Source organism: Pagrus major, chromosome 2 (genome assembly GCF_040436345.1).
Source record: "Pagrus major chromosome 2, Pma_NU_1.0".
Taxonomy (NCBI): Eukaryota; Metazoa; Chordata; class Actinopteri; order Spariformes; family Sparidae; genus Pagrus; species Pagrus major.
In genome coordinates, this window is record NC_133216.1 from 33,868,341 (window position 1) to 33,893,526 (window position 25,186).

The following is a 25,186-nucleotide window of genomic DNA, read 5'->3' on the forward strand; positions in this document are numbered from 1 at the left end:
AAATAAATAAAATATTTTGTTCCCTTCAGGGTTGCTGAGATTAAATTTAGGTGTTCTTGAGCACCCCTAAAATGGGTCTAAAATTGCCTGTCATTCAGTAATCCATCCCCAGTCACACATGAGTGAAATGCTAACTGTTATGCTGCTGCTGAAATGTTTCTAGCCTGCCTTTCACAACTCTACAACTGTCCTACTCTTTCTCAGACTGTAAAATGTGTCTTATCTTATAACTGGTACAGTAAGTGTACATACAGTGGTGTTTTCATGGCTGTACCTGGTTCTTTAGCTGAGCGATCTCCCTCTTGCTGGGTGCGTTGTTCTTTATGTGGTCCAACATAATCTGGGCGTCAGCCAGCAGAGCTTTGGTTCTCTTCAGGTCTTTTCTCAAACGCTTCTCCGTCTCTAAGTCACCACTTCTCACCTGGGAACAAGGTTCGGTTCGGTTTGTTGACTCAACTGACATCACAAATCATGCTTAGTGGATATTTGCTACATCAATGTTTGAGTAGGAGATTTTTGTCACATCCACAGGAATCCCAGGAGTCGTGATGTTTCCCATCAGAACATCGCATTGTAAAATAAAAATGTTATAACCTTCACCTGTCAGTGGTTTTAATGTTGTGGCTGACCAGTCTATTCTGGATTTTTTTTTTATGAGGGAGAAGTAGGATCTATTTTAAGGATTTTAATGTTGTAATTTACTCTGTCTGCAAAAACCATGGCAGACACAGGATTTTAATGCCTTAACACATGTGTAGTGAGGACCTTTAATTTTTTTTTAGACGAACTGATACATTGTATCAGCTCTAGAATAACTAGCATTCTGAATTTTAGGAGTTGGGTGACCTTTACTGGTCACAGATGGTGTATTTAAGAAAACAGAAAAAGAATTCTGTTGATTACATCTTAAAAATAACTTTATTTGGGTTACTTATAATACAAGAAACTCCTCTGGGTCCAGCATGACCAACACGTTAATATACTGCAGACTGTGGTCACAGGTGACCTTCATTTTATATAAATCTAACTGGACTAGTTTGGTTGCAGCAGGCAGCATTCCCCTTCTATTCCCTGGATGTCAAAGTTGGACATTGATTCAGTCAGTATAAATAACTCACTTCAATCACAGAAAATGCCCACATCTCAACCCACACACCTCAACAGTAGCAGTGCGCTAGCTTTAGACTAAATAAATCACTAATATTGTGTTAATAGCCAACATTGCATATACCAAATGAGGATTTGATGTGCTGTGAATGTACAGAAGAAATTTACAAATAATCGAATGAATAATTTTAATCTGGAGAGATTTAGACTTGTAGACTTCACCCCTGATTTAACTACATAGAAGAATGCTGCAGGAAATAATACCAAGGTGTTTTTTACATTATCTACGATCCCGTTCTTGGTTCAACAGGACTGGGATCTACTCTCTGTGTGTGGTGTATTTACCTTGTCCTGTGCTGACAGAAGTTTTGACTCCAGATCTCTCCTTTCTTTCAGCACCTTCTGCTTCTCATCATACTCTTCTTCAAGCTGGACTTCCATTTGCTTCAGCTTGACACACACACAAAAACACTGATCACTGAGGAGTTCATAAAGTAGTGAGCGTATGCTGTTGACTCATTAAGTTGGGTCATTAAAACTTGAAGTTTTTATTCTTCTTTAAAGCAGGAACATTAAACATACTAGAAGGAACCTTTAAAAAGTCTTAATAATGATGCCTCTATATGACCTATATAAGTAAACAAGACTATCAGCATGAAGTTTGGCAATTTCTATCTAGCTATTATAGTTTTTCTTAATGCCTGTAACAATGTCAGATTCAAACTTTTCTGGGTTGAATAAGTCATACATTTAAAACAATTTTTATGGTGGAGTGTTGAGGATAAATTAAGGATTATCACAGCTTGAGGAAAGACGCTGCTCTGTAGTCTGGTGGGACAGCACCATCGTCATATTACAGTTATTAATTGCACATAGTCACAAATAGATACATTACGTCATCCCATCAAAATATTTACTTATCTTAATGAGACCATAATTATCCATAACAATTTCAAAGGCAATCTGGTCAGTAGTTGTAGTCATCTTGCTTTGGACTTTGCTGTGTTTGACTGACAAGAGCGTCCTTCAGCTGGACTAAAAGGCAAGGACCACACATCTACCTCACTTGATGAATAGTAAAGCAATATGTTATGATCACATTTCTGTAAAAACTGATCAATTCTAACACTATCCAGTCTACAACAGCCTATTCTGTATTTCACTTACTTAAAAATCAAATATAAAAATGAGGAAGGTTCTGTCAGAAATTTTACAACAGAGTTGTGTCCTTCATTTATTCATCAGCATATCATCAAATACTGCATCACTATGTAAATGTTACTGGAAGACACAAGTAGACACAGTGCTCCCAGCGTGTGTTAATGTAGAAAATGCTAATTATGCGTGGGCTAATAAGGGCTCGACTGGTGGAGGCCAGTGATGAGGTAGTCAGCAAACAAATACAAAATAGCATCAACAGCATTTAACAACAACAAAGCTAAAAATGCACCCAGATACTAACTGCAAACCACCTACTCACTCACTCTGTCACCCATACACCAACACTCCTCTACTCCACTGTATCTCCCTCATATAGATATCATGTGGCAGATAAGCCACCAACTGGAGCCATAATGTCGATATATAAACAAATGTGACTCAAGAAAAGGTCAAATAATTTACATGATGATCTTAAATCTAAAACATACATTCATACATGTCGTTGGACATTATGGGCCGGATCTACTAAGATCCCAAATTGCTTGTACTAATCTGCGTGCGCAATCTAGAAATTTGTGTGTGGGGTTGAACCGCGGTTTGCAGGCAATTTACTAAGAGTGATTGCGTAAATGACAACAGGTGCAAACGTGTTGGAGACACGCCCATTTAAATGAGGGTTTAGCGTGTTTCATGGTTTTCAGCATGGCGAGTTTGAGAGAGCGAAAGTGTAAAGTGAAATTCGACCCTTTGGAATTAGAAGTGTTGGTAGAGGAAGCGAATAAACATTTCAATGAGCTGCAGCGAAGGAATCTGACGGTCGCGCAAAGGAACGCCGTGTGGGAGAAAATCGGTGAAAAAGTTAATGCTGTTGGAAAAAACAGGCGAACAGTGGACGAAGTGAAAAGAAGATACCAAGACATCAGAAGAAGAACAAAAGAAAAATTGGCATATAATAAAAGGTCTGCAAATAAAACAGGCTTCCATTGTTTCTGCGTCTCTTTCTTGCAACAATAACTGCAGCCATGTGTGCGCAATTACGCATACAAACCGTTTGCACCTCCCTTTGAGATGTGTTAAATATAGAAGCAGTTTCTATGAGCAAAATTGCTTTCAGGTTTGATAAATCACTTTGCGTGTGCTAAATTAATATATTTACATTTTCTCCACCCAGAACACGCACAATTGCGTGTAAACGCCCCGTATTGCATATTCATTGCTGCAAACGTACTAACTGGATGCAGACGCGCTATTTTGCACCTTTGACAGACGCAACCCTTTTTGCGCACTGTTAGTAAATCAGTTTGTATATTTTTTTGCGTGTGCAAGGAGTTTGCACACGTTTTCATACACGCAAACCTTTAGTAGATCCGGCCTTATGTGTATGTTTATGTGTTATTTTGATTTTATATTTTGAAAAACAAACAAAAAATACCATATCACTGCAGTAAACTTTCCACAATAACCACTCAGCATAAAATACATTTTGCAGACTAATTTATCAGTACAACAGCATGACATACCTCATGTTCAAAAATGCTCTTTAATCAATTGATTATTTTCCATTGTTGTTCTCCTTAATTTTTGATTTTTCCTCCGCCTGCTAATGCAACATTTTCTGTATATGTTTCAGATTAAAGGTCTACAGGAAAAGGATCATAACCTTTAAGCAGCTGCAAGGCTTTTATTGTGAAATATCTTTGCAAAAGTGTTGAGTCAATTGACAGTAGATTGAGGTGGAAAGTTCTGTCTCTATCTCGGTCTTTAATTTTCACCATTCTTTTTCAATCTGTATCTAGTAAGCAGCCCTTTAAAAAGGGCTCTGTGGAATTTATGTGTCGTGCTGAAAGCTGGTCAGTAGTTTATGTTAGTGGATTTTTAAACTAATGTTAGCTACTGCTGGTCTAAGAGATGCACTAAAACGAGGCACTTGAGAACCTGAAAAAAGTCCCATCCTTTGGACTGCTGCGGAAAATCAGATCTTAGTCCTTAACAAAGAAATCCACATTCCAGCAGCATTAAACAACTTTAACAAATTGTCAATAGGCTTGTGTAGGCAACTGAAAGAATCATGGAAGGTCTCATTTTTCATGTCACAATCTGCCCACATATGGCCAATAAATAAGTGAATAATGCATGAAAATTGCTAGAAGTTATTATATAGAGCACCTTTAATAAGTATATGAATAGCTTCTCCCACACATTAAATCACAATTGTAAATAAGAAACTAAAACAACTGCAAACTGCAAAAACAGTATTAAAATGTGTGTATATACAGTACGTGTATTGTAATGAACTTCCTTACCTTCTTGCTACAGGACTGTCTGATCTCTTCCACCTCATCGTCTTTGCTCTCGATCTCCTTTGAGTGGGTTTGACGTAAACGCTCCATCTCCATCTCCAAACGCAGCTTGGCCTGAAAGAAGGAACACAGTCATTGTAAACTCTGCTCTCATCATGGCTTAAAGGCTTACAGCTTTACACTTTGCTGATTTTCAACCTTATTTCCATATATTATTCATAGGCGCTTATGTCCACGGTACTTTTGGTTGTTCTCTATACAATTAACAAGCTCTGACATCTGCTCATAGTGGAGAAGGAACGGGAAGTTAGGCTGAGAAAACCTTTGCTTTCTCCTTTTCTGCTGGGAGCAGCACTACAGCTCAGTCTACTGGTAGATCTTGCAAAACATACAGCATGAATTTAGAAAGAAGTATCATCAGTTAGCTTACTCTTCAGGTACAGAACGCAGGACTAGTCCAATAATGCATGAATTGATAAAATATATCATGTAGACAGCTATGTCTGTCCACATTATTGTTCCCCATGACAAATGTTGAGTTGTTGAAACAGTAGTTTGGTAAATCCCTGCTGTATGCTGTCTTTTAAGCTAGCAAAGATATGACTAGACTCTGCACAGCACAGTTCAAAGAGACACAGACGGGGTGGAGAAAATGGCAGGAAAAATGCAGGATCATTCTGCAAAGCAGTTGGCTCAACTTTCGCAGCAATGCATGAATCTCGTAATCCTTCTGTATACCTTGTGATTGTCACAAAGGAGGACAAAACTGTTGCTGTGATAACTTTTAAGAAAAGTTAAGTCCTGTCTCATAGCATTATTAACTGCTGTGAAGTGTTTTGGGGTTAATAAATATTCATACTCATGGATCTGTTACTCAAACCGGAATTCCTGAATTATATTTCATCTAGTCATTGGTATTGGAAACAACAAGCCACCCCCACTGCAGCCATGGTTAGGATGTGAATTCTGAGTAAGCTATCTGACATGCCTAAAGGTCTGACACAAAAGTGCACTGCATATTGGTCCAATCTTCCCAACATCTCTAAGAAAATCATTAGCTTGTGTTCTGTAATAGATAAAACAGATACTTTTCCCAGGGTGCCGTGGCCTGTGTAGATGCTATCTACATGCTTGTCTGCTAATTCACTCTACAGTCTCCTCATCCAGGGAAGAAGGAACCATCCTAGGACAACAGAGTGTTATTTTTAATTCTTTGTTTCATTTCATTGTGCCCATTGAGAGATATCAATGTTTCATTACATCAATATATGTAATGCTTATTAGTTGACACTCATAACATTTCAAACCGGGGTCATCGGCCCCCAACCAGACTTCAGCTGCATGCTTGCAACAGCATGCGCGGTGCACCAGAGGCCTGCTGCACCTTTGATTCCTGATTCCACAAAGTTAGGAATGAAGAAACTAAAGACAGCCTGCACAACTTTCCAAAGTGTGCATGAAATGTAGAGAGCGAGAAATGCAGGACGCCACATCAGCAAAGGCCGACTGGAGAATCACCACAACGCCTCCTCCCTCCTTCCCCTGCAGCCTTGTCAGGTATACAAACTTTCCAAGGGTTGAATAATATGGTTGATAGTTTATAGGTTAAACAAGTGTAGGCTAGGATAAGATTCACTAAGTCCAAACATAGATCTTTTGGGTTACTTTCAGTACTCTCAGCTTTGAACTATGAAAGCGCAGTCTTTTTAAGGTTCTACACCTGGTCCAACCCCCGAACCTCTCTGTCTTTGTGTAATGTCTTGTCGCCATAGTTTAGTCTATCTGCTGTTGTCACATCTTGAGGTGAATAAATGTTCGACCATAAAGTCATTGTTTGTGGTTTCTGTACATTTTACAGTTCAGTCACTGAACTTATTCCGATTTTGTTCATGCTTTACATAAATTACAATTAATTATTTTGCTTGAATTAATGTGTGTGTTAATAGAGCCACTCTTATGAGGTCATCTCGCTGGTCGAGGGATCAACAACAGTCTGCATAACAACCTTTATTATTGACATATTAATACTAATATTTTGAGCTATAATTATAAATCGTACACCTCTCTACAACTCTGTATCTCTAAAGCTCATGAATCAACCTGTTTCATCTCGTTTGTTTAACCTGTACATAAGCAGGAATGTAAAAAAAAGACATTTTGTGGTTCTAGGTGGAGGGCTTGAACTATTTCTTGATGAACACAAAAAACAATTGTCATTTTTACATTATGCTTGTGTATGGCTTATGCTTATGCTTGTAAAAGTGACTTTTACAGTTGTTAGTCGGCTTATTTCTAAACTTTGGACAGAGTCAGGCTAGCTGTTCCCCCTGCTTCAGTTTTTACACAAAGTCTTTACACTAAACTCAACTCAAAGTGAATGTCAGGGCTTAGTTTGTCATTTAAGTTTTGTAAATGTAAACAAATGCATTATTTAAGTATTAAACACTTAAATAATATCCCTCAGTTGGAAGCACTTTGCTTCGTCTGTACCTGCTCCAACATCTGGATGGTGCCGGCTTGCTCATCCAGCTCCTCTTCCTGGTCCTTCACCTTGGCCTCCATGTCGCGAAGCTGTTTTCTCATCTAAATGATAGGAAATAGTAAAAAAGTAGAAAATAATATACATTCAGATTAGCTTATTCAGTTAAATAGGGCACACATTTCTTTGTTTTTATATCTTTGTTTGTGTTTGTATAAAAAACTGAATGTCTTGACTGTACTGCTAACATAACTGCTGTAGCACTGAAAGAAGAATGAAAGCTCAGTATCACCGCAAAGAACTGCTAAGAAAAGTAAGAAAGCAAAACTCAGCCATAAATATGATAAAACACAAAGAAGGAAAATACAAGAGAAAAAAGGTGACCTTGGCCAGCGATGCCTCATCCTTGGATTCTTGGGAGTTGAGGTCCTGCAGCTCGGTCTCCAGCTGGTCCAGCTTCAGGTTGACTGCACACACCTCCAGGTCCTTGTCCTGCAGGACAGTCAGAACAGAGAGGACGTGGAACAGGAACAAACACACAATTATTTACTCAGCTCAGCAAGTAGCTACAAGGTGTACACATGCACAGAAATATTTCCACAACTTGCGCTCATAACTACAAACTCATGCTGTATGTACATGTGTAGTGTACACCTGTGGAACTTTATTGTAGATCTAATAAAAATTAGGAGTGGGAATCACAGAGTAACTCATGATACAATATTAATCACAATACACTTCCCAAGATAATTACAGTACAGTAATGACATTATCATCTCACAATACATCATGATATCTAGGAATTATGTATTTATTCTCTGCATTGTGGTGTCAGTTTCCCACAATTTGACACTAACTGAGATGAAACAAGCATCAAAAAGTGCATTGAGTCTTAGTTTTGTGCCTCCTTAACACACGCACAATAACTGCAAGTTGTTATGTCCATGTGTGCCAGCATTCCAATGTAAAATAGCCAGAACCTGACAAAAGGCTTAATTGCCAGACAGCAGAACAGTTATGGAGCTGAAATGTTTAAGGAAGCTTATAACTATGGCTCACTAAATTCCTTTCAATTTGTCTAAATTAAGTTAACTTTCCAAAAGTTATGAAGTAGTGCCTCTGGTCACATTGTCAGAGGAATCCGTTAAGAGGACCTGCAAGGTTTAATAAAGATATTAAAATTTTGCGCCAGTGTATCTACAATCATATCGCAAGAGGAAGTGATATGATATATTGCTGTATGGATATTTTGTCCCACCCCTAATCAACATCAACCAGTTTACAAAGATCAAATAAGACATTAGAAGCTAATGTTTATAAAATAGTGCACAATGCATGCAGATGTTTAACACTGATGAAATGGTGCAGCAAAAAACAACAAAAAACTGACATCTTGGATTAGTTCACTTAATACAACTTATAAACATGAGGTTGACAATATCACTTCAAAATGAATAAAAAATAATGGGAACCATCACTGCAAACACAGTTACAACCATATTATATTTCCATTCCATTTATTAACCTCTATATGCTTTGTATGTCCTGTTGGGTAACTGTGATATTTGTGTCAGTTCATTTTTGCATTTTATCTGTTTTCTATAATTTCTAAGACAATTTCCTCTGACAGGCTGGACAATTCTCTAGTCCAGTGCACATATATGTAGAGAACGGTCTAATTTTTCTTTGAAAAGTCACGTGAAGTAATAAAATAACAACTAATAGAGCGACTATCCACAACAGTAGTTCTATTAGAGATGCTGTTTATGATTTTATCCTATTCTGCCAGAACTTTGAACTAGTGTTTCCAATTATGTAAAAATGTGTTTAAATTAGTGCTGCCGTTCGGGGCACCTGCCACTGACTTATCGCTGCCACCATTTGAGCTTGCTGTCCCACAAACTCAAGTTCTTAACTAAATTATAATGGCTATAAGAAGTTGTCTGTCCAAGGTAAAGACGCATTAATGGCAATCGCCTCTGTGGGAATCTTCCTTGATGCGTTTGATTACACTCAAGCGAGCACCTGGTTTGAGTCCATGTAGACTAGGAGGAAGGTTTGAGTTCAGCTCGCAGGTCAATTGAGTTCAGTTTAATTTCTTGTCAATGGTTTGTTCATACTTTAATTCTAACTGTCCAATTCTGTAAATTGCATCACTCATATCTGCCTGTTTAGACACAATAGCCACGGCATTTTCGGCCCTCCGCTGTCACTGCGGGGGGAAAAAATCATCTACTTCTTGTGGTGTTGACATAAAGGGACCATACATGCCCTTACAAAATTCATACGGAATTTTTATGATGTTAGGAAGGCAAAATAAAAATGATAATTTCCCTCAAATGCAGTAAAACTAAAGTAACAAGACTGTTTTGAAAGTTTTCTAAAGAGTAGAAAGTATATTTGTGTTAAAATGTAGGGAGTAAACTTAAAAACAAATACTTAAGCAAAGTACAGATGCCTGAAAAATCTACTTAAGCACAATTAAGAAGTATTTGTACTTCATTACCTTCCACCTCATCTGCCTGGATGCTGCTGGATCTGGTATGTTAAACTGTGTAGCTGGGATTTTTAACCACTTCTATGTTATTGAATTGTATCAGTGTTTTTACAAATCAGTTGATGAAGATGTATTTTTACAAAAACGTATAAAGATTTAGATTTTTAAATAATGTATGTCATTTATTTAGCATAAATCCAATACATCGTCAGGTTCCAGCTTCACGCATGTGAGGCTTTCCATTTTACATAAAAAATGTATTTGGGCTTTGGCTTGATGGCTGAAAAACAACTAGTAATCCTAACTCAGTTTCAACTGAATAGTCTTGCACAGAGTCATGATGCTGAGTATGAGTATGAGCAGATGGAGTTTTTGTTCAGTTGTCATGGTAATGAATCTGTTGACATACTAGCTCAGTAGAGAGAAGTGAAGTCATAACAGCTACTGAGCTTGCAGGTCAACAGATCCATGGCCATGACAACTGAGCAAACTTCATCTCCTGATGAAGACCAATGCTGTGTTTGCATTACCCTCTATTTACGATAGGTATAATGCAATAAATTTACTGGCCATCTGAGTTTGTAAATTTTGCCCTCAAAAATTCTCTGAATGGAACAAAAGAAGTAGTGTGAAGCACACTGCTTTCTGCGAAGAATCTCTCAATGCAATATGTGTCATTTTGTAGATGTGAAAACTACTGTTGTGTGACACTATGATGACGATAAGTACAGTAAGCATTCGAAATCTGACTTTACTGCTCACTACAGGCTCTATCTTACACTTGGTGCAAGGCGGCCTAAGGCAGCTTGAGATGGGATTGTTTTTTCAACAAATGTTTATTTTCTCACTGTTTCGGGAATCTTAGTACAAATGTACTTTACTGTAATTGACATGCCTTACATGCGATGTCTTACTTTTGATTGTTGTTTTAAACTTGTTTCTGGCCAGGGAGTGCAAATGAAAACTAGCCTCTTGGCTAATTCTGGCATATTTACAGTAATGTTCATTAATATGTACTGTGCCTGAGAAATAAACTGGATGAATAAATGAAATGTATTCATCTTTGTTTCACCAAAATTGTCATTTCAACAACAGATGTAATTTCCAGCCATTTTACAGTCGCCTATCCATCTTATTCGTAGCCCCCATGATACCTTGCGCGAATTATGGACGTGACTATGGGTATAGTCTGTCACTTACCCGGAACCGCCGTTCCTCTTTCTAACCCTCTTTCTTAGAGCAATTGATATGGCTTATCATTCACTTTATAGAGTGAATTCTATTAAAGCAACTATTGTTGCTTAGCCCACTTAGCTAACGCTTGGATGCATATATGACACCGCATATGACACCACAGAGAGGAAAATCCCATCACCAGAGCAATTCTGTATGTAATTACTGACGTGAAACTCGATCATTTCAACGTTTCTGAAGCAATCTGGACCACACAGGCACAAACCTCCAGCTGCTGTCGGAGGCTGAACGCGTCTCCGGTCAGCATGTCTTTCTCTCGAGCCAGTTTCTCCCTCAGGCTCCTCTCCCTCTGCACCTCCTCCTGGGCTGCACTCAGCTCACTGTCAAACCTGCACACACACACACACCACTGATTAACAATGTCAAAACTTATTCAGTATTACTGGTCCTGTAACATTCACAAACTTATTTATTGGAATAAGCAGGAGGCAGGTATCTCCTGGGTGGATATGGAACAGTCCTTAATTCTCTGGTTAGTTTGCAATTACCCTCATCACTGAACACCTGCTCTAACCCAGTGATTGGAAACATAATGAAGATTTGGAGTCAGTTCATTAAACATTATGTATACACAGACCTCTCTCCAGTCTCCTATTGTATCTAATCATTTGTCTGTCCCATCCTGTACTGACCCCATTTTTCAGGTGTGACATAACAAGGGTATCCAAATCCAGACAATATTCTTGCATCATTTAGTCAAAAATGTGGCCTCTTTAATACACATTTGTTTTGTTATTTTCAAATTCGGCATTTTGTACAAAATAACTATCCACAATTTCCATATTGCCCCCCTTTATCTATTCTTGATGACCAATGATGTTCCAATTAAATCCAACTAAAAAGAAGACTGTGTCTGAGATCTATAATAGAATGGTTAACATTAATACTTTACTATTAATTAGCTTTAAGAACTCTTGGGAAGAATATTTGCAAAGGGAACATTCAGAGGAACAATGGGAAGCAGTTTTAGACCTTATCCAATCGTCGTCCATTTGTGCCAGGCACGCTCTCATCCAATTTACTCATCAACATTTTGCACAAATGCTACACAAATGCAAGACTCACAAAACTCTACCCTTTCATTAGTCTTTCCTATGTCAGATTTAAACAGACCCCTGCAGATCTTATTCATATGCTCTGGTCTTGTCCCACTCTCAACAACTACTGGACAGACATTTTTTCAAAACATTCAAAAGAGTATTTGATAAACACTTTGACCCAGATCCTCTTATAGCCATTTTTGGGTTCATACCCGAAAGGGGAACACCCGCTGTGATTCGATCTGTAGTGGCCTTCTACTGACGTTTAGCCAGACACTTAATATCATTGAAATGGAAGCATGTCACCCCACCTACCCACTCCAGCTGAATTAAGAGGGTTCCAAAAGCAGTAAACTAGAAAAAAATAGGTTTTCATTGAAAACGTTTCCTGGTCAAATTTGAGAAGCCCTGGTACTTACAGAAGAGTGATGTGAACCTGTGTTATAACAATCTATTTCTACAGACATTAATGTACAGTGGGAATATCAGCCTGAGTTACGGCAGTTGGTTATTATTCATTTATTTATTGATTGATTGTATTTTTCCTTTTATTTATCCCTTCTTTATGTAAATAACTAGCTAAATTCATGGTGCGAAAGTTCTTGAAATCTGCTGAGTTGGTCACAAAGAAGATCCTGCCTCTGTTTCAACTGCAGCATGCACATTTAGCAACGTCATTGCTACAGCAACAACAGTGGACCCGACACAGTCTCTGGGAGTACAACCGTGTGAAGTCACGTGTATCTACAGACACCTACTCAAACATGACTCTGTATGTGTGTGTGCGTGTGTGTTGTGTGTGTGTGTGTGTGTGTGTGTGCGCGCGCGCGCGCGTGTGTAAGTGAGTACACTGACTTCCTCTGCTTCTTCTCCAGGTCATGATTGCGGCTCTGCTGGCCCTCCAGGTGAAGTTTGGTGTCCTGCAATTCAGATGTCAGTCGTTGTGTTTTCTTCTTCAGCTGCTGGATGTTTCGCTGGGACTCTTCGTTATCAGCCTGCAGGTCACTTATCTGCACATACACACACAAAAAAATATTCAGAACTGGATAAAGAAAAGTTTTCAGTATGTTGAGAAGCCTGGACGTAAATGTCATACAACGTCTGACAACTTGAGAGCTAACCAGGCATAATAAATTGTATACACTTAGAGCAGAACAAAGCAGGCTTGAGAATTAAACACTGCATTGCTCCTCTGTTAAAGTTGACAAGAATTTGGCTCCAGAATTTTACGTTCTTAAGTTTCCTTGGGAAGTAGAGCCTTTTCTGTGCTTTTTTATAACAGGGTGGTGATGACCATGATAGGTTCTCTGTGATGTTGATTCCCAACTTATACATATTGTTCCATTTGGTATTTTTATTGCAAACTCGTATGCTCTAAAAATAATTTTTCAAAGCCATAATCAGGTATTTGAGGAAAATTAAAAACTAAACAATGCAGCTGGCACAAGTAGTTAACCCTGACACATTAGTACTTGGTAGAGCTCCCTTTTGCTGCAATAACAGCGTGAAGTCTTTAAGGGTAAGAATCGACCAGCTTTGTACACAGTTTGGGTATGATTTGTTGGTTTGACCTTGTGCTTGAGGTCATTGTCCTTGCAGTTGAACTTTCTTCCAGGCTTCAGTTTGTGGTGGATTGAAGGAGGTTCTCTGACAATTATCTCCCTGTATTTTGCTTAATTCCTTCTTCCTTTTTTCAAACAAGATGCCCAGTCCCTGCTGAGGAAAAGCATCCCTACAGTTTGGTGTTGCCACCACAGTACTGTAAGTATTACTGTAGTGTGACTGTGGTGTTTGCTGAGGCATGGGCAAATTTAGGTTTGCACCATGTTGTACAGTAACTTCAGATGTCCTTTCATGTGTTTTTTCTTGTTTTCTTCCAAGCCACTCTCCCATACAGGGCACTTTTATACAGGGCTCCTTGTATAGTTGACTGGTGTAGCTCACTCCACTTTCAGTCACTGATATCTGTAGCCAAGTAATAGTTGGCTTGTGGCTTGCCTTACATGTCCATTTCTTGCCCTAACATTGAGTTTTGAGTATCAGGCTTATCTAGGTAGTGCCTGGGTGGTAAAATGTAGCTCCCATTTCCTACTGATCCAAAAAGGCTTATTAGGATATCCAAACACCTGCATATTATTTTGTAGTGTTTTCCTAATTTGTGAATGTCAGTGACTAAATATATATACACACACATATCTATCTATCTATCTATCTATCTATCTATCTATCTATCCATATCTAAATATATATATATATATATATATATATATATATATATATATATATATATATATATATATATATATATATATATATATATATACACACATATATATATAACAGTCAATGGCCCCTGCGTGCCTGTATACAATCCCGACAGTGTCTGGGCATGCTCCTGGTGAGTCAGCAGATGGTGTCCTGGGAGATCTCCTCCCTGACCTGAATCAGGGCATCAGTCAGCTCCTGGACAGTCTGTGGTGGTTCTTGGCAGCGTCGGATGCATAACATCCCATAGTCGCTCAATTGGATTAAGGTCAGGGGAACAAGAGGGCCAGTCAATGGTGTCAATCCAAGAACTGCCTACACATTCTGGGCACATGAGGCCGGGCATTGTCCTGCACCAGGAAGAACCCAGGGCCCACTGCAGCAGCGTAAGGTGTGTATATACATTAACTGATAACTGATTAACTGATACACACCTTCCATTTCACTTACTCATTAAGTGAAATGGAAGGTGTGTATCAGTGAAATCCTCACTCACCCTCCTCTCCAGCTGCCGTTTGTTCTGCTGCTCAACTTCCAGCTTGTCATCAAACTCCTGCTGCAGTCTCTTCTTGGTGAATTCAATCTCTCTGATGGCTCGTTCATACTTCAGCCTCCACTCTCCTCCTGTCATATAAACATGTTCACAGTCACAGTCACCCAATATGTATATAAAAACACAGTATTGGTTCGAAACAGGAATTTTAGTAAAGAATAAAATAAGTCTACTTATCAAATACCATATATTTGCAAGGGATAATGTTTCATACTAATAATATGATAACATCCAAATTTCACATTAATCTCAGTTGTAACACACACACATTTACATATTATTATCATTAAAAAATGCAAACATCTGTCCATAACATATGTCCTGTATCCTGATTTTTCAGGACATTTCAATGGCCAAAGATTTAAACATTTCTATGTTTTGTGTTTGTCCTGAGTTTGTGGGACAGCAAGCTCAAATAGCGACAGCAGCTGCTATGCAGGTTGCCGCTAGTGCCGCTGCCACTATTTGAGCAACTTTATGTACTGCACTTCAACCCACATAGCAATGTTAAAAGAACAAACAACAGTACTACAGTAGTAGGTAGTGCCTTTGGCAACTTATATGAGAGAAAACTGCTGCATACATGTGAATGCCCCCCCTAAGAATCACCACCTTAATATGGTGGAGGGGTTTGTGTGTCCCTGCAATCCTAGGAGCTATGTTGTCAGGGGCAATAACTCCTGATAGTGTCCCCCAAGGCAAATTGGTCTCAGGGGAGGGACCAGACTAAGACAATTTCAAGAAGACCGGATGATATGGCAGTCGCAGGGACAGAGTACCTTGCCCGGTACAGGGACACCAGGACCCCCACCTGCAGCCCAATCTAGGAGGGGAGCTCACCAGTGAGCGTCCGGTGGCCAGGCCTTAGCCCATGGGGCCGAGCCAGGCTCAGCCCATAATGGGTACGTGGGGCCTCCCCCTTCTAGGCTCACCACTCGCAGGGGAGAGATATGGTGTCAGATACATTGTGTATTGGGTGGCGGGTGATGGCGGCGACCTGGCCGTCCTGATGTGGAATGTCACTTCTCTGGTGGGGTAGGAACTGGAACTGGTGCGGGAGGAAGAGTGGTACCAACTAGATATACAGTAGTTGGGCTCACCTCTACACACAGCGCCAGTTCCGGAACCAAACTCCTGTAAAGGGGCTAGACTCTCAACTTTTCCAGAGTTGCCAAGGCTTGGGAGCTGCGGGCGGTTGTGGGGATACTCACAAGCCCCCTGCTGAGCCCTGCCATGTTGGAGTTCTCCCCGAGGAATGAGATGGTCACCTCTATGCGATTACAGGTTGCTGGGGGGAGGCCCTGTTCTGTTGGGCCTTCACCTCCCAACTCCAGAAGACCTTCTCGCTCATCCCAGGGGACCTTGGGGACATGGAATCTGAATGGGCTATGTTCAAAGCTTCCATTGTAGAGGCGGCTGCTAGGGCGCTGTGGTCAGAGGGTCATTGGTGCCTGTCGTGGCAGCAACCCAAGGCCCTGCTGATGGACAACAGTGGTGAGGAAGGCCGTCAGACTGAAGAAGGAGGTTTTTTGAGCTTGGTTGGCCCAGGGGTCTCCTGAAGCAGCAGACAGGTACCGGGAGCCAAGAAGAGCTGTAGCTGCTCTTACTTATGTAGGAGGTATGTCGGAGGGAGGCAGAGATCATCTGCAAGTGATTTTTTAATATGGACATCTCGGGGCACATGACGGATTTTATGAACTTGCTGGGAAGCATGAACTGGACGAGACCCCTGCTGAGCGTGACTTCTGCCTCGCAACAATCACTAATCACGTTAGCCATTTTCACCTGAAGCTAACGTCTGCAGCCATACATAATAGCTGTTACAGCAAGCCCGGCTAATCTGAGGAGGCGCTGACAACTTTGCCGTCCAACTCTGAGAGAAGTGTGTGTAGCAGTGTCAGTAAATACCTTATCTTAAAACTGCCATGTGAAAACAAAATTATTGTAGATTACAACAAACGTGTAAGGCACCGCAGATGGGTAAATGTTTTGTTTTTGTAATGTTTATGTATTGAAAAGATGCAGCTTTTATTTTGTAGACTACTGTAGTCTGATTATTGGAAGGACTTTCTGAATAAAAGGGGAATTTAAATGATGAAAAGTAGCCATGTGCAGTAATATAGATGATTGACGATGCCATACACTGAGATGCATCGCGATGCATTGAGAATCCTTCTGCGTTCGAATCGTTGACAGCTGAATCGTAATCGTAATCAAATGGAATCGTGAGGCCAGAACTAACATGTCCTCTACAGGGAGGCACAGTCTGAAGACTCAGGGGAAGACTCCTCTGCAGCACGGCGGCAAGGCACCAGGGGTGTTTGACATTCGCCCTGAGATGCTGAAGGCTCTAGACATAGTTGGACTGTCTTGATTGACATGTCCTTTCAGTGTCACGTGGAGGTCGGGGACAGTGCCTCTTGAGTGGCAGACTAGAGCGGTGGTTCCCATTTTCAAAAAGGGGGACCAGAGGGTGTGCTCTAAATATCTGGGTATCACACTGCTAAGCCTCCCTGTGAAAGTTTATTCCAGGGTGCTGGAAAGAAGGCTTCGACCGATTGTCAAATCACGTATTCAGGCACAAAGCAGATTCCATCCTGGTTGTGGAACGGTGGACCAGCTCTTTACCCTTGGGGGCATATTGTGGGGGTACTGCAGGAGAATGGGGTTCCAGGGCTGTTGCTACGAGTTATCTGGTGCCTGTATTACCAAAGTAAGAGCTCTGTCTGTACACTCAGACTCAGACACTACACAAAATCATCTATAAAGGGAGAATAGCCTGTGCAACTCAAGATAATTAGTCTATATTTTGCCAGATGTGCTGTTATTGGAGCTTCCATGATTGGTAACGCCAGAAAGTGCTTGTGCTCCAACCCCTCCAGTCCACCAGGGTTCCCTGTTCCCTTTTGCTGGTTCTCTTTTGTGTTGCAGGATGTGTGGAGGGAGGAGTAGTCATTATCTTTATGAGGTAAGCCGGTGTAGTCCTCTTTTAAAGCTCATTGCCACCTCCTTACAGTTTTTTTCTGGTCCATTGCGGCATGGCTCTTCAGTTCTGCTTAGTTTGCTACTGACATTCACACACACACCCATGACCGCCTGCACTACTGTTGACTGACTCCCATGCTTGTTTTCATTCTTTGCATTTTCATACATGTTAATCTAATCTGGTCTCCCCTCTTTTGTCCAGCCCAAGAGCCGGGCAGTGACATCATAGAAAGAGAACTTCAGAATAAGTCTGTTCTAATACACTCAAATACACAATTTTAGTAAGACCTATACTATTTTGAAATATCTCTAAATGCCACAACCTAATGTGCAATAAGTTCGACATGAAAAATACCTTCATGATTGTGTTTCAGCGTCATTTGACCTGAATCAAATCTCTACTATGGTACAAACAAGTAAAGTTGTTCCAACCTATGCAGTAAGAATGGAGACATTTAGAAAAATCAATCCTACATTTAAAAAGTCTGCATGCCACACAAAGACAGCGGACAGTCTGCCTGCAGGGCGTCTGGAACTGAAGCTTTACTTAATTTTTCACTTTAAGCTAATCCATTTCTAATGTACTTCTTCACATTGGATTTTTCTGGGCTTTTGTCAAAGCATCGACACCACCCCTGCAGTTTCTGCACCTCCACAAAAGATCTCACACTGGGCTTTTTGGGAGGAAATTACAACTATTAACGTCTGTGTGTGAGTATGCGTATGTACAGTTTATACTGGGAGTGGACAAAATAACAAAAACATATCACAAGTTTGATGGCAAGTTTGTGTTGAGACTTTTAGAGGTGTTCAATCAACACAGCACTCTTGTGTTGAAATTCCATTTACAGATTATTAAATAAATTTACTTATTTTTGTTGAAAGTTATTGTGACCACTTTTGCTTTTTTTCAACACAGTTTCTATGTTGAGAAGCATCCAGTGCCCAGAAGAAGTAGAAACTCTGGCCCATTTCCGTGTAATACAGTACAACAGTTCTGTCTAATAAATCCGTTATTAGAATGGTGTGATGGCTCTCTTGAAATGCAAGTAATTTTTTTCTTTCTTTCTTTTTTGCTTTCCTTGCTTCTACGCTTAAAGTACATCACATTTTTGAGGACCAAAACATGCTCAAAAACTCATGATACTTTGCACTTCATTCAATTGTGGTAGGAATTTATGTATTTTATGGGTTTCGGCGATGGCCTTGACACAATGGGTCACCTCCTAAAATGCAGGCCCTGGGACTACTTTCATGTATGAAATAACCCTAACCGTGTATCGCATTTATACATCCTAAAACGTCTTAGGTGCCATGAACCAAGCCCAAAAGAAAGTTGGCCATTTCGGATTTAGTGCAAATGTTTTGTAAGACCCATGTGTGTGCTACGGATCTTCTTAAGATGTAACCCTGAAAATATTTCCTTAACCCATCTAGAAAACAGGGAACACTGGTAGCCTTCTGTTAGAATTAGTCATCTGCATACAGAGATAATTTACACTCAATATTCCCCACCTTTTCCTTCCTTAATAGCAGTATGTAGCCTTATGCTGATGTCCAAAGCTCAAGTGCTGAACTATGATCAACAGAGGACTAGCACAGCATCCCCATCTTGTCCCACATTTAAGGTTAAGAGGTAAAGACCTACAGGTCTAATATATAACTACAGGCGTACTGTTTACTTTATATTCAGCATACATTATGTTAAATAATGATTAGTGTTAAAAAAATGAAAATCTACCAGATAAAAAGTAATTTTGATCAGGATGGCTAGCCTAGTGGCCAGCATCCTTGCTACCACTTTCTGACTGAGGGGTCTATGTGCCCAGATCTGAGTCGTCCCTCCCTTTCATTTGTATTAGACAAATTTTGGCCTCATAAAAGGATTGTGGACAGGGGCGATCTGATCACAGTAGGACTTTTAAAACTCTGCACCAAAGTAATTTGGGCCTGCTGTCTTACAGCTTGGAAGTGATTGAAATTGCCTCTTTAAATTCTATTAGAGATGCGTGATCTAGAGAAGTGATCACAACACTGATATACTAGTATTACTATAAAAATGTAAAAAAAAAAATAAAAAAAATAACGCAACAGTGATTTCTGACACAGCTTCCATTAATAAAGTGAAACACAAACTGTTTCAGCTCATTCTCAATCTTCTTCTTATACAACACTCCTCACTGGTGCGTTCTCTTTGAAATGGTTTTACACGTTATTAAATAGACTAACTGGGCATCATTGAGGATGCCATACACTTAAAATGACCTGCATGGTAAATACATGCAAGCAAACAACTATCACAGTGTTTCCCACACATTAATTTAATTGTGGCGGTCCGCCACAATATCAACATTGGCCGCCACATATTGATTTTCTATTTTTGGAGCTGCGCATCCCGTTCTCACTCACTCAAGCCAGCGCACCCGTCATTGAATAGCATGATGTTATGAACTCCGATACAGTGGATGGTGGTATGGTTTTTAGTCCACCGGTAAAACCAACAAAGAAGAGGAGGAGGACTATTGAACGTAGTTGGCTTGACCGTAATTTCCTCTGCAAAGAAGACGGCTTGCCACATCGTCGAGATCAAGCCTCCACAAAGAGTGCCAGGCATTGAAGCCAGTTTTTGTTGTGGCCAAGCCATGTAATTACATCGTCATGTGATGCACTTGGGACTTGGGAAGCTAACATTGTGAAAGACAGGTCGGTAAAATGGTAATAAAAGCCTCACAACCTCCACGAAATGACTCGTTTTACTGTCAGAATTTGGGCAGGTTGGTCCAATAAAGTTTGGAGAGTCTAAAAGAGCCACCCAATTAAGTTTTATCCCCATCCAAGTTAGCTCAGCGCTAAACCGGAAGTTAGCCGACGCGGTTGGTGGAAGTCTCGAGTGCGCATGCTCTATGGCACCCTAGCTGGACAGCCACCGCCACAAATAAAGTCTGATTCTGTGGGAAACACCCTATCAACATATCAGTAGGCTACCATGCCTAAGTAGGCCTGTGTTTTTCACATTTTTGGGGCTTCTTTAGAGTATGTCTTACAAGTTATTCTACAGAGATGTTCATGACATAAAACAATATTCTTAACAATCATTACACCATGTCTTAATAGTGACTATATTCTCCAATTAGGCCAATCTATTTTATGCCCATTATCACCAAGAGTGCATATTCATTCCTTTTTTTGATCAACCAATCACAGCAAGAATGTGTCACACCTATCAACGGGGTCAACAACACCTGCCCACTAAGATAAAAGTTTGTTATTTCCATCCTCAAAGTTCCTCTAAGACGTTTCGTAAGTGAGGACTCCTTACTAAAAGTTTTTCGTCTAACTTAGGAGCTCTCTGAGAGGATTCTCAGAATGTTTGTGAATACTGGCCCTGATGCATTACAGTTAGAAGTATATAACTCTGTGTGGAGATCTCTGAAATAATTATTTATATCTTGTGGATTAGTTAAGATTTCCTCAGAAGATTTTTTTGATTTAGAAAGTAGACCTACTTGCTGTGCGCCCCGCAATTGCCTTCCCAGCAATTTCCCTGGCTTGTCATTCAATTCAAATTGCTTTTGTCTCAGTTTGAGTGTTTGCTTATTGACCTGATCACTTAAGATGGTGTTATATTCATTCTTCAGTTTCATGATACAGTTTATATATTTTATTGACAGAGATGATATGTATACCTTCTCTGCTTTAGAGAGTCTTGGACTGATTGCCTTTACCAGACCTTGTTTACAACCACAAGACGTCACCCATACAAAATACTGATAATCCACTAATTTAGAGTGATTCAATATACTAATTAAGATTATCGTGAGCAGAGGCCACCACTGTGACAAAACTCACAGAACTGTCACTCAGGCTTGATCCATACACGCCCACAAAGTCCTGAGAAAACATCTAATCAGTCAAACACCTGCGTGGGTGTCCAGCAGCTTTGTCTTACAATTGCCATTTCTATGAGTGAGTTTTTAATGCAACATAACATAAACATCAATAATTAAATGGTAATTACTGCAGTGCTGTGCACACTGCGTCTGTGAGTAGGAGCGTGTCTGACCTGTGTCATCATCATCCATCTCTCCATTGAGTTCAGAAGCCCTGATGAGTCGAGCCTCCATCACCTCCATCTCCATGGACTCCATCTGTTTCTTCATGCTGTCGAACTTGGCCTTGTGGATGAGAGACAAAAAGCGGTTTCTATGACAATATAGACACATCTGTCTGGATTAACCCCAGATTTCTGCTGGTTTTCATGAGTTGGAGCCCAAACAGAGGGACATTAGATGGTTCAGAGAACCACTGGACCAGATTATGTCTCTGGGGCCCACAGAGGAAGGTTTTGGGTGCAGTTGATGTAGGACTGAAACTTCTCCTGCTCCATAGTAAAAACTATGATCACAGTCAGTCCCATCATGATGTTATTATTGCAACCCAGAGTAGGTATGTTTAGAATGGCTCATTGAAAAAATTATAATGCTATTTGTAAGCCTCAGTGTGTAATTTTTGGATGTTCTGAAAAAGCTTTAAAAAATTACTTTTCTGTGGAAAAATATTATCCAATTATTTCACAAATTGGCAGTTTTTAAAGAAATATTGACTGGACATGGATAGGAATAATTCCTAAATTCTTAATATAATTCCGAGAGTAACATACAATTTTATTTTATGAAGAATTAAATTATGGTGACAAAAAAATTACTATAAATATATATATATATATACACATACATACATATACACATACATATCTATCTCTATCTATCTATCTATCTATCTATCTATCTATCTATCTATCTATATATATACAGATATATAAAATAATTTTGTATAAAAGTTCCTGCAGTTTAATAATAACAGATTTAAACTACTAAAAACATTTGAGAATACTGATAATGAAAAGATAAGTTAATAATAACACTAATAAGATACCTGTCACCTGTGACCAAAGTTTTTGTCCACTGACACAACCCTCTGTGCACCTGGATCTAAACTCACCTTTTAATGTTAATTACAAATAACAGCTGCACAATATATCGCTTTAGCATCGACACTGTGAGATGCGCAATCGTCACATCATAGGATGTGCAATGTTAAAGTAAGGGAAATCAACTCTAACACATCCTGATACAACTATTTTGCCACTTGACACAAAAACAAAACTTGAATGATTCTCATTTTCTATGACTAATCTACAAGAGACGTCTGTCTGATATTAGACAATTTAGTTTGTTGTCAAAGCAGGGTCTGCTTTGGTTTGCTGGATAAAATATACTCCCCTACAAAATCACCTCAATCATTTAAGAATTATATATTCTTTCAAATTATAATTACTTAACTTATCAAGAGGAAATTGCTATATTGTTTCATACCACAATATATATCACAGAAAACCTAAATGTTGCAATGTCAGTTTTTTCAATATTCTACAGCCCTACAAGCTAAGCCTGATACTGATGTTACTTTATATACTTACTTTATATACAAATCTGACATTTTAAATGAAAATCATGCTTTTAGGTTAGTAGTTTATTTGTGCCTATTCAGCACTGCTACCATCATGGTAACACTAAATAAAATAAATAAGTAAATAAGATTGTTCCTACATAAAAATATGAGTGACCACTGCCTTAATTTTAAGTTAACTGAATTAATTTGAGTAATGTGTTAAATGTGTTCATTGGTTATACTAGTTATCTCCGGTTCAGGCAATGCTAGTTATTACGTTTAATTGTTACTTTTAACTCCTTCCTGGAGACTTCCTCAGAAGGGTTTCAAAATGAAGTCCAGGAACCCACTAAATCCACCACAACCAACAACTTACAATATAGTTATCTGAATATGTAGTGTACATCTGGTCCATTCCAGTGGAACATTTACAACATGCATGAACCTTTTCCTCTGTGTGAATACCCACATTGCCCCCTTGTGCCTCTCCATCAGACAAACACACAGGAAGAAATACATCCATCCCATATTTCTATAAGCTGGACCATTTGTAAGCAGCCCCTCCTCATGGCTATCCAGAGCAGTCACTGGAAAATATCAATCCCACCACCCCCCAATAAATATATAGAAAGAAATCATGTCAAAAATGTCAAAGAGTGAACTAAATGGATCGAGGGAGCACAGGGAGGGCAGTGGTGGAGAAATGGCCTGACAATATGATTTCACAATTACAGTCATCCCATCCCATTATGAAGAAACCACTTTTTCAGCCAGTAAGGAGAAAAGGAATGATTACAGAAAACTCTACACACAAGTACTCAAAGAGATATATATTACAACACTCACAGAGCCAATAATGTACGAGCAGTTTGAATATGATACTAAAATCAAGTTAAGCATTTAACTAAAATGAACCTAATACCAAAATTCTTATTCTGTTTACCATATCATAATCTTCTGACGATGTGTTGTGGGCCGCTGTATTAACATTTTCTAATTGTATGGGGTCCTCCAATACCACAATGCTGAATGTGTTATGTTTGCATGAGGCCCAATGAGAGCACATTTTTGAGATCTTCATTTGAAATCTGTGACCAAAAATAATCAAAACAAATGAGTTCTTTGGTAATTAACTATAGCTGACGAATCCGGGATGCATAAATTAGATAAAAATGTATTGTCTATAATGGTGAAATAGTACCAATCTTGTTTTTAGTTACAGCATTGTAAATTGAGCCTCACATGTAAAACTATGGCAACATCTAGGATTAAAGTAATCTGGAAAGACTGAATTAGAAATGCTTTGGAAAATATAGAAAATAGCAGAAAATGTGTATTTGTGTTTGTTTCAGCACTAAAAGACCCAACCATCTATGCTTGTACTTCCCAATATTGAACAAATTAAAGGCCAGATACCAACAAACCAGGATTGGTAATTATAGCTCAAAAATCATTTAGACAGTGATGATTTACAGCCCAGCAGGCTGTGTTCTCCTGTTGCCTCACAGCAGCATCTGAAGCTCAGCACCACATACCTGGAGGGCTGGGATCATTTCATCCCATACATAGGAACATATTAGTTAATGTGGACTTGTGTTTATGTGCATTTACAAGTCGGAACTTTTATATACATATTTTTTAAGTTGTCCATCTGTGCTTCCATTTTAGGAAAACAAATTATTTCAGTTCATAGCATCTGGAAAACTGTTTTGCGTGTACAACTGTATTAAGATTATATATTTCAGTTTTTGCCTTTGCTTCTCTTTCATTGTTTAAAGCAGTAAGTATGTTTTTCATCAATCCTGTGCAACTTACAGGTAAAAAACTGTTTGCGGTTTGTTCTGTTGACTGTTGAGAGTGTGTTGGGAGCTCAATACAAAACTACAATGTTTAAAGATCTCCTCCACACCTGTATTAAGGCTTTTAAAAACATCTATTTGTGTCTCACATGGTTCTTGCAAAGAGTATAATTACCATATTAAAATCCTTCAAATGGCTCCCTCATTAAAAGCTCCAAGCTGCTAATATTTTTCATTTCACAAGTTTAACTGCTGACATACTCTCAGTGTATGTGAACTGGATGCTTCATGTTTC

General features: G+C 39.3%; 1 protein-coding gene across 2 annotated transcripts in view; it reads right to left on the bottom strand.

Annotated features, from left to right (window-relative positions):
- The window catches only part of myo18ab (myosin XVIIIA b), a 210,286-nt gene that overhangs the window by 39,400 nt on the left and 145,700 nt on the right, over window positions 1-25,186 (bottom strand). For both annotated transcript variants that reach the window (XM_073480324.1, XM_073480333.1), the window contains exons 26-34: window positions 21,705-21,816; window positions 14,600-14,727; window positions 12,694-12,848; window positions 11,004-11,127; window positions 7,432-7,539; window positions 7,059-7,151; window positions 4,572-4,682; window positions 1,453-1,557; window positions 275-421 (exon numbers count right to left, since the gene is read on the bottom strand). In XM_073480324.1, coding sequence (XP_073336425.1) covers window positions 275-421; window positions 1,453-1,557; window positions 4,572-4,682; window positions 7,059-7,151; window positions 7,432-7,539; window positions 11,004-11,127; window positions 12,694-12,848; window positions 14,600-14,727; window positions 21,705-21,816 — 1,083 coding nt within the window. The remainder of the gene's footprint in view (window positions 1-274; window positions 422-1,452; window positions 1,558-4,571; window positions 4,683-7,058; window positions 7,152-7,431; window positions 7,540-11,003; window positions 11,128-12,693; window positions 12,849-14,599; window positions 14,728-21,704; window positions 21,817-25,186) is intronic.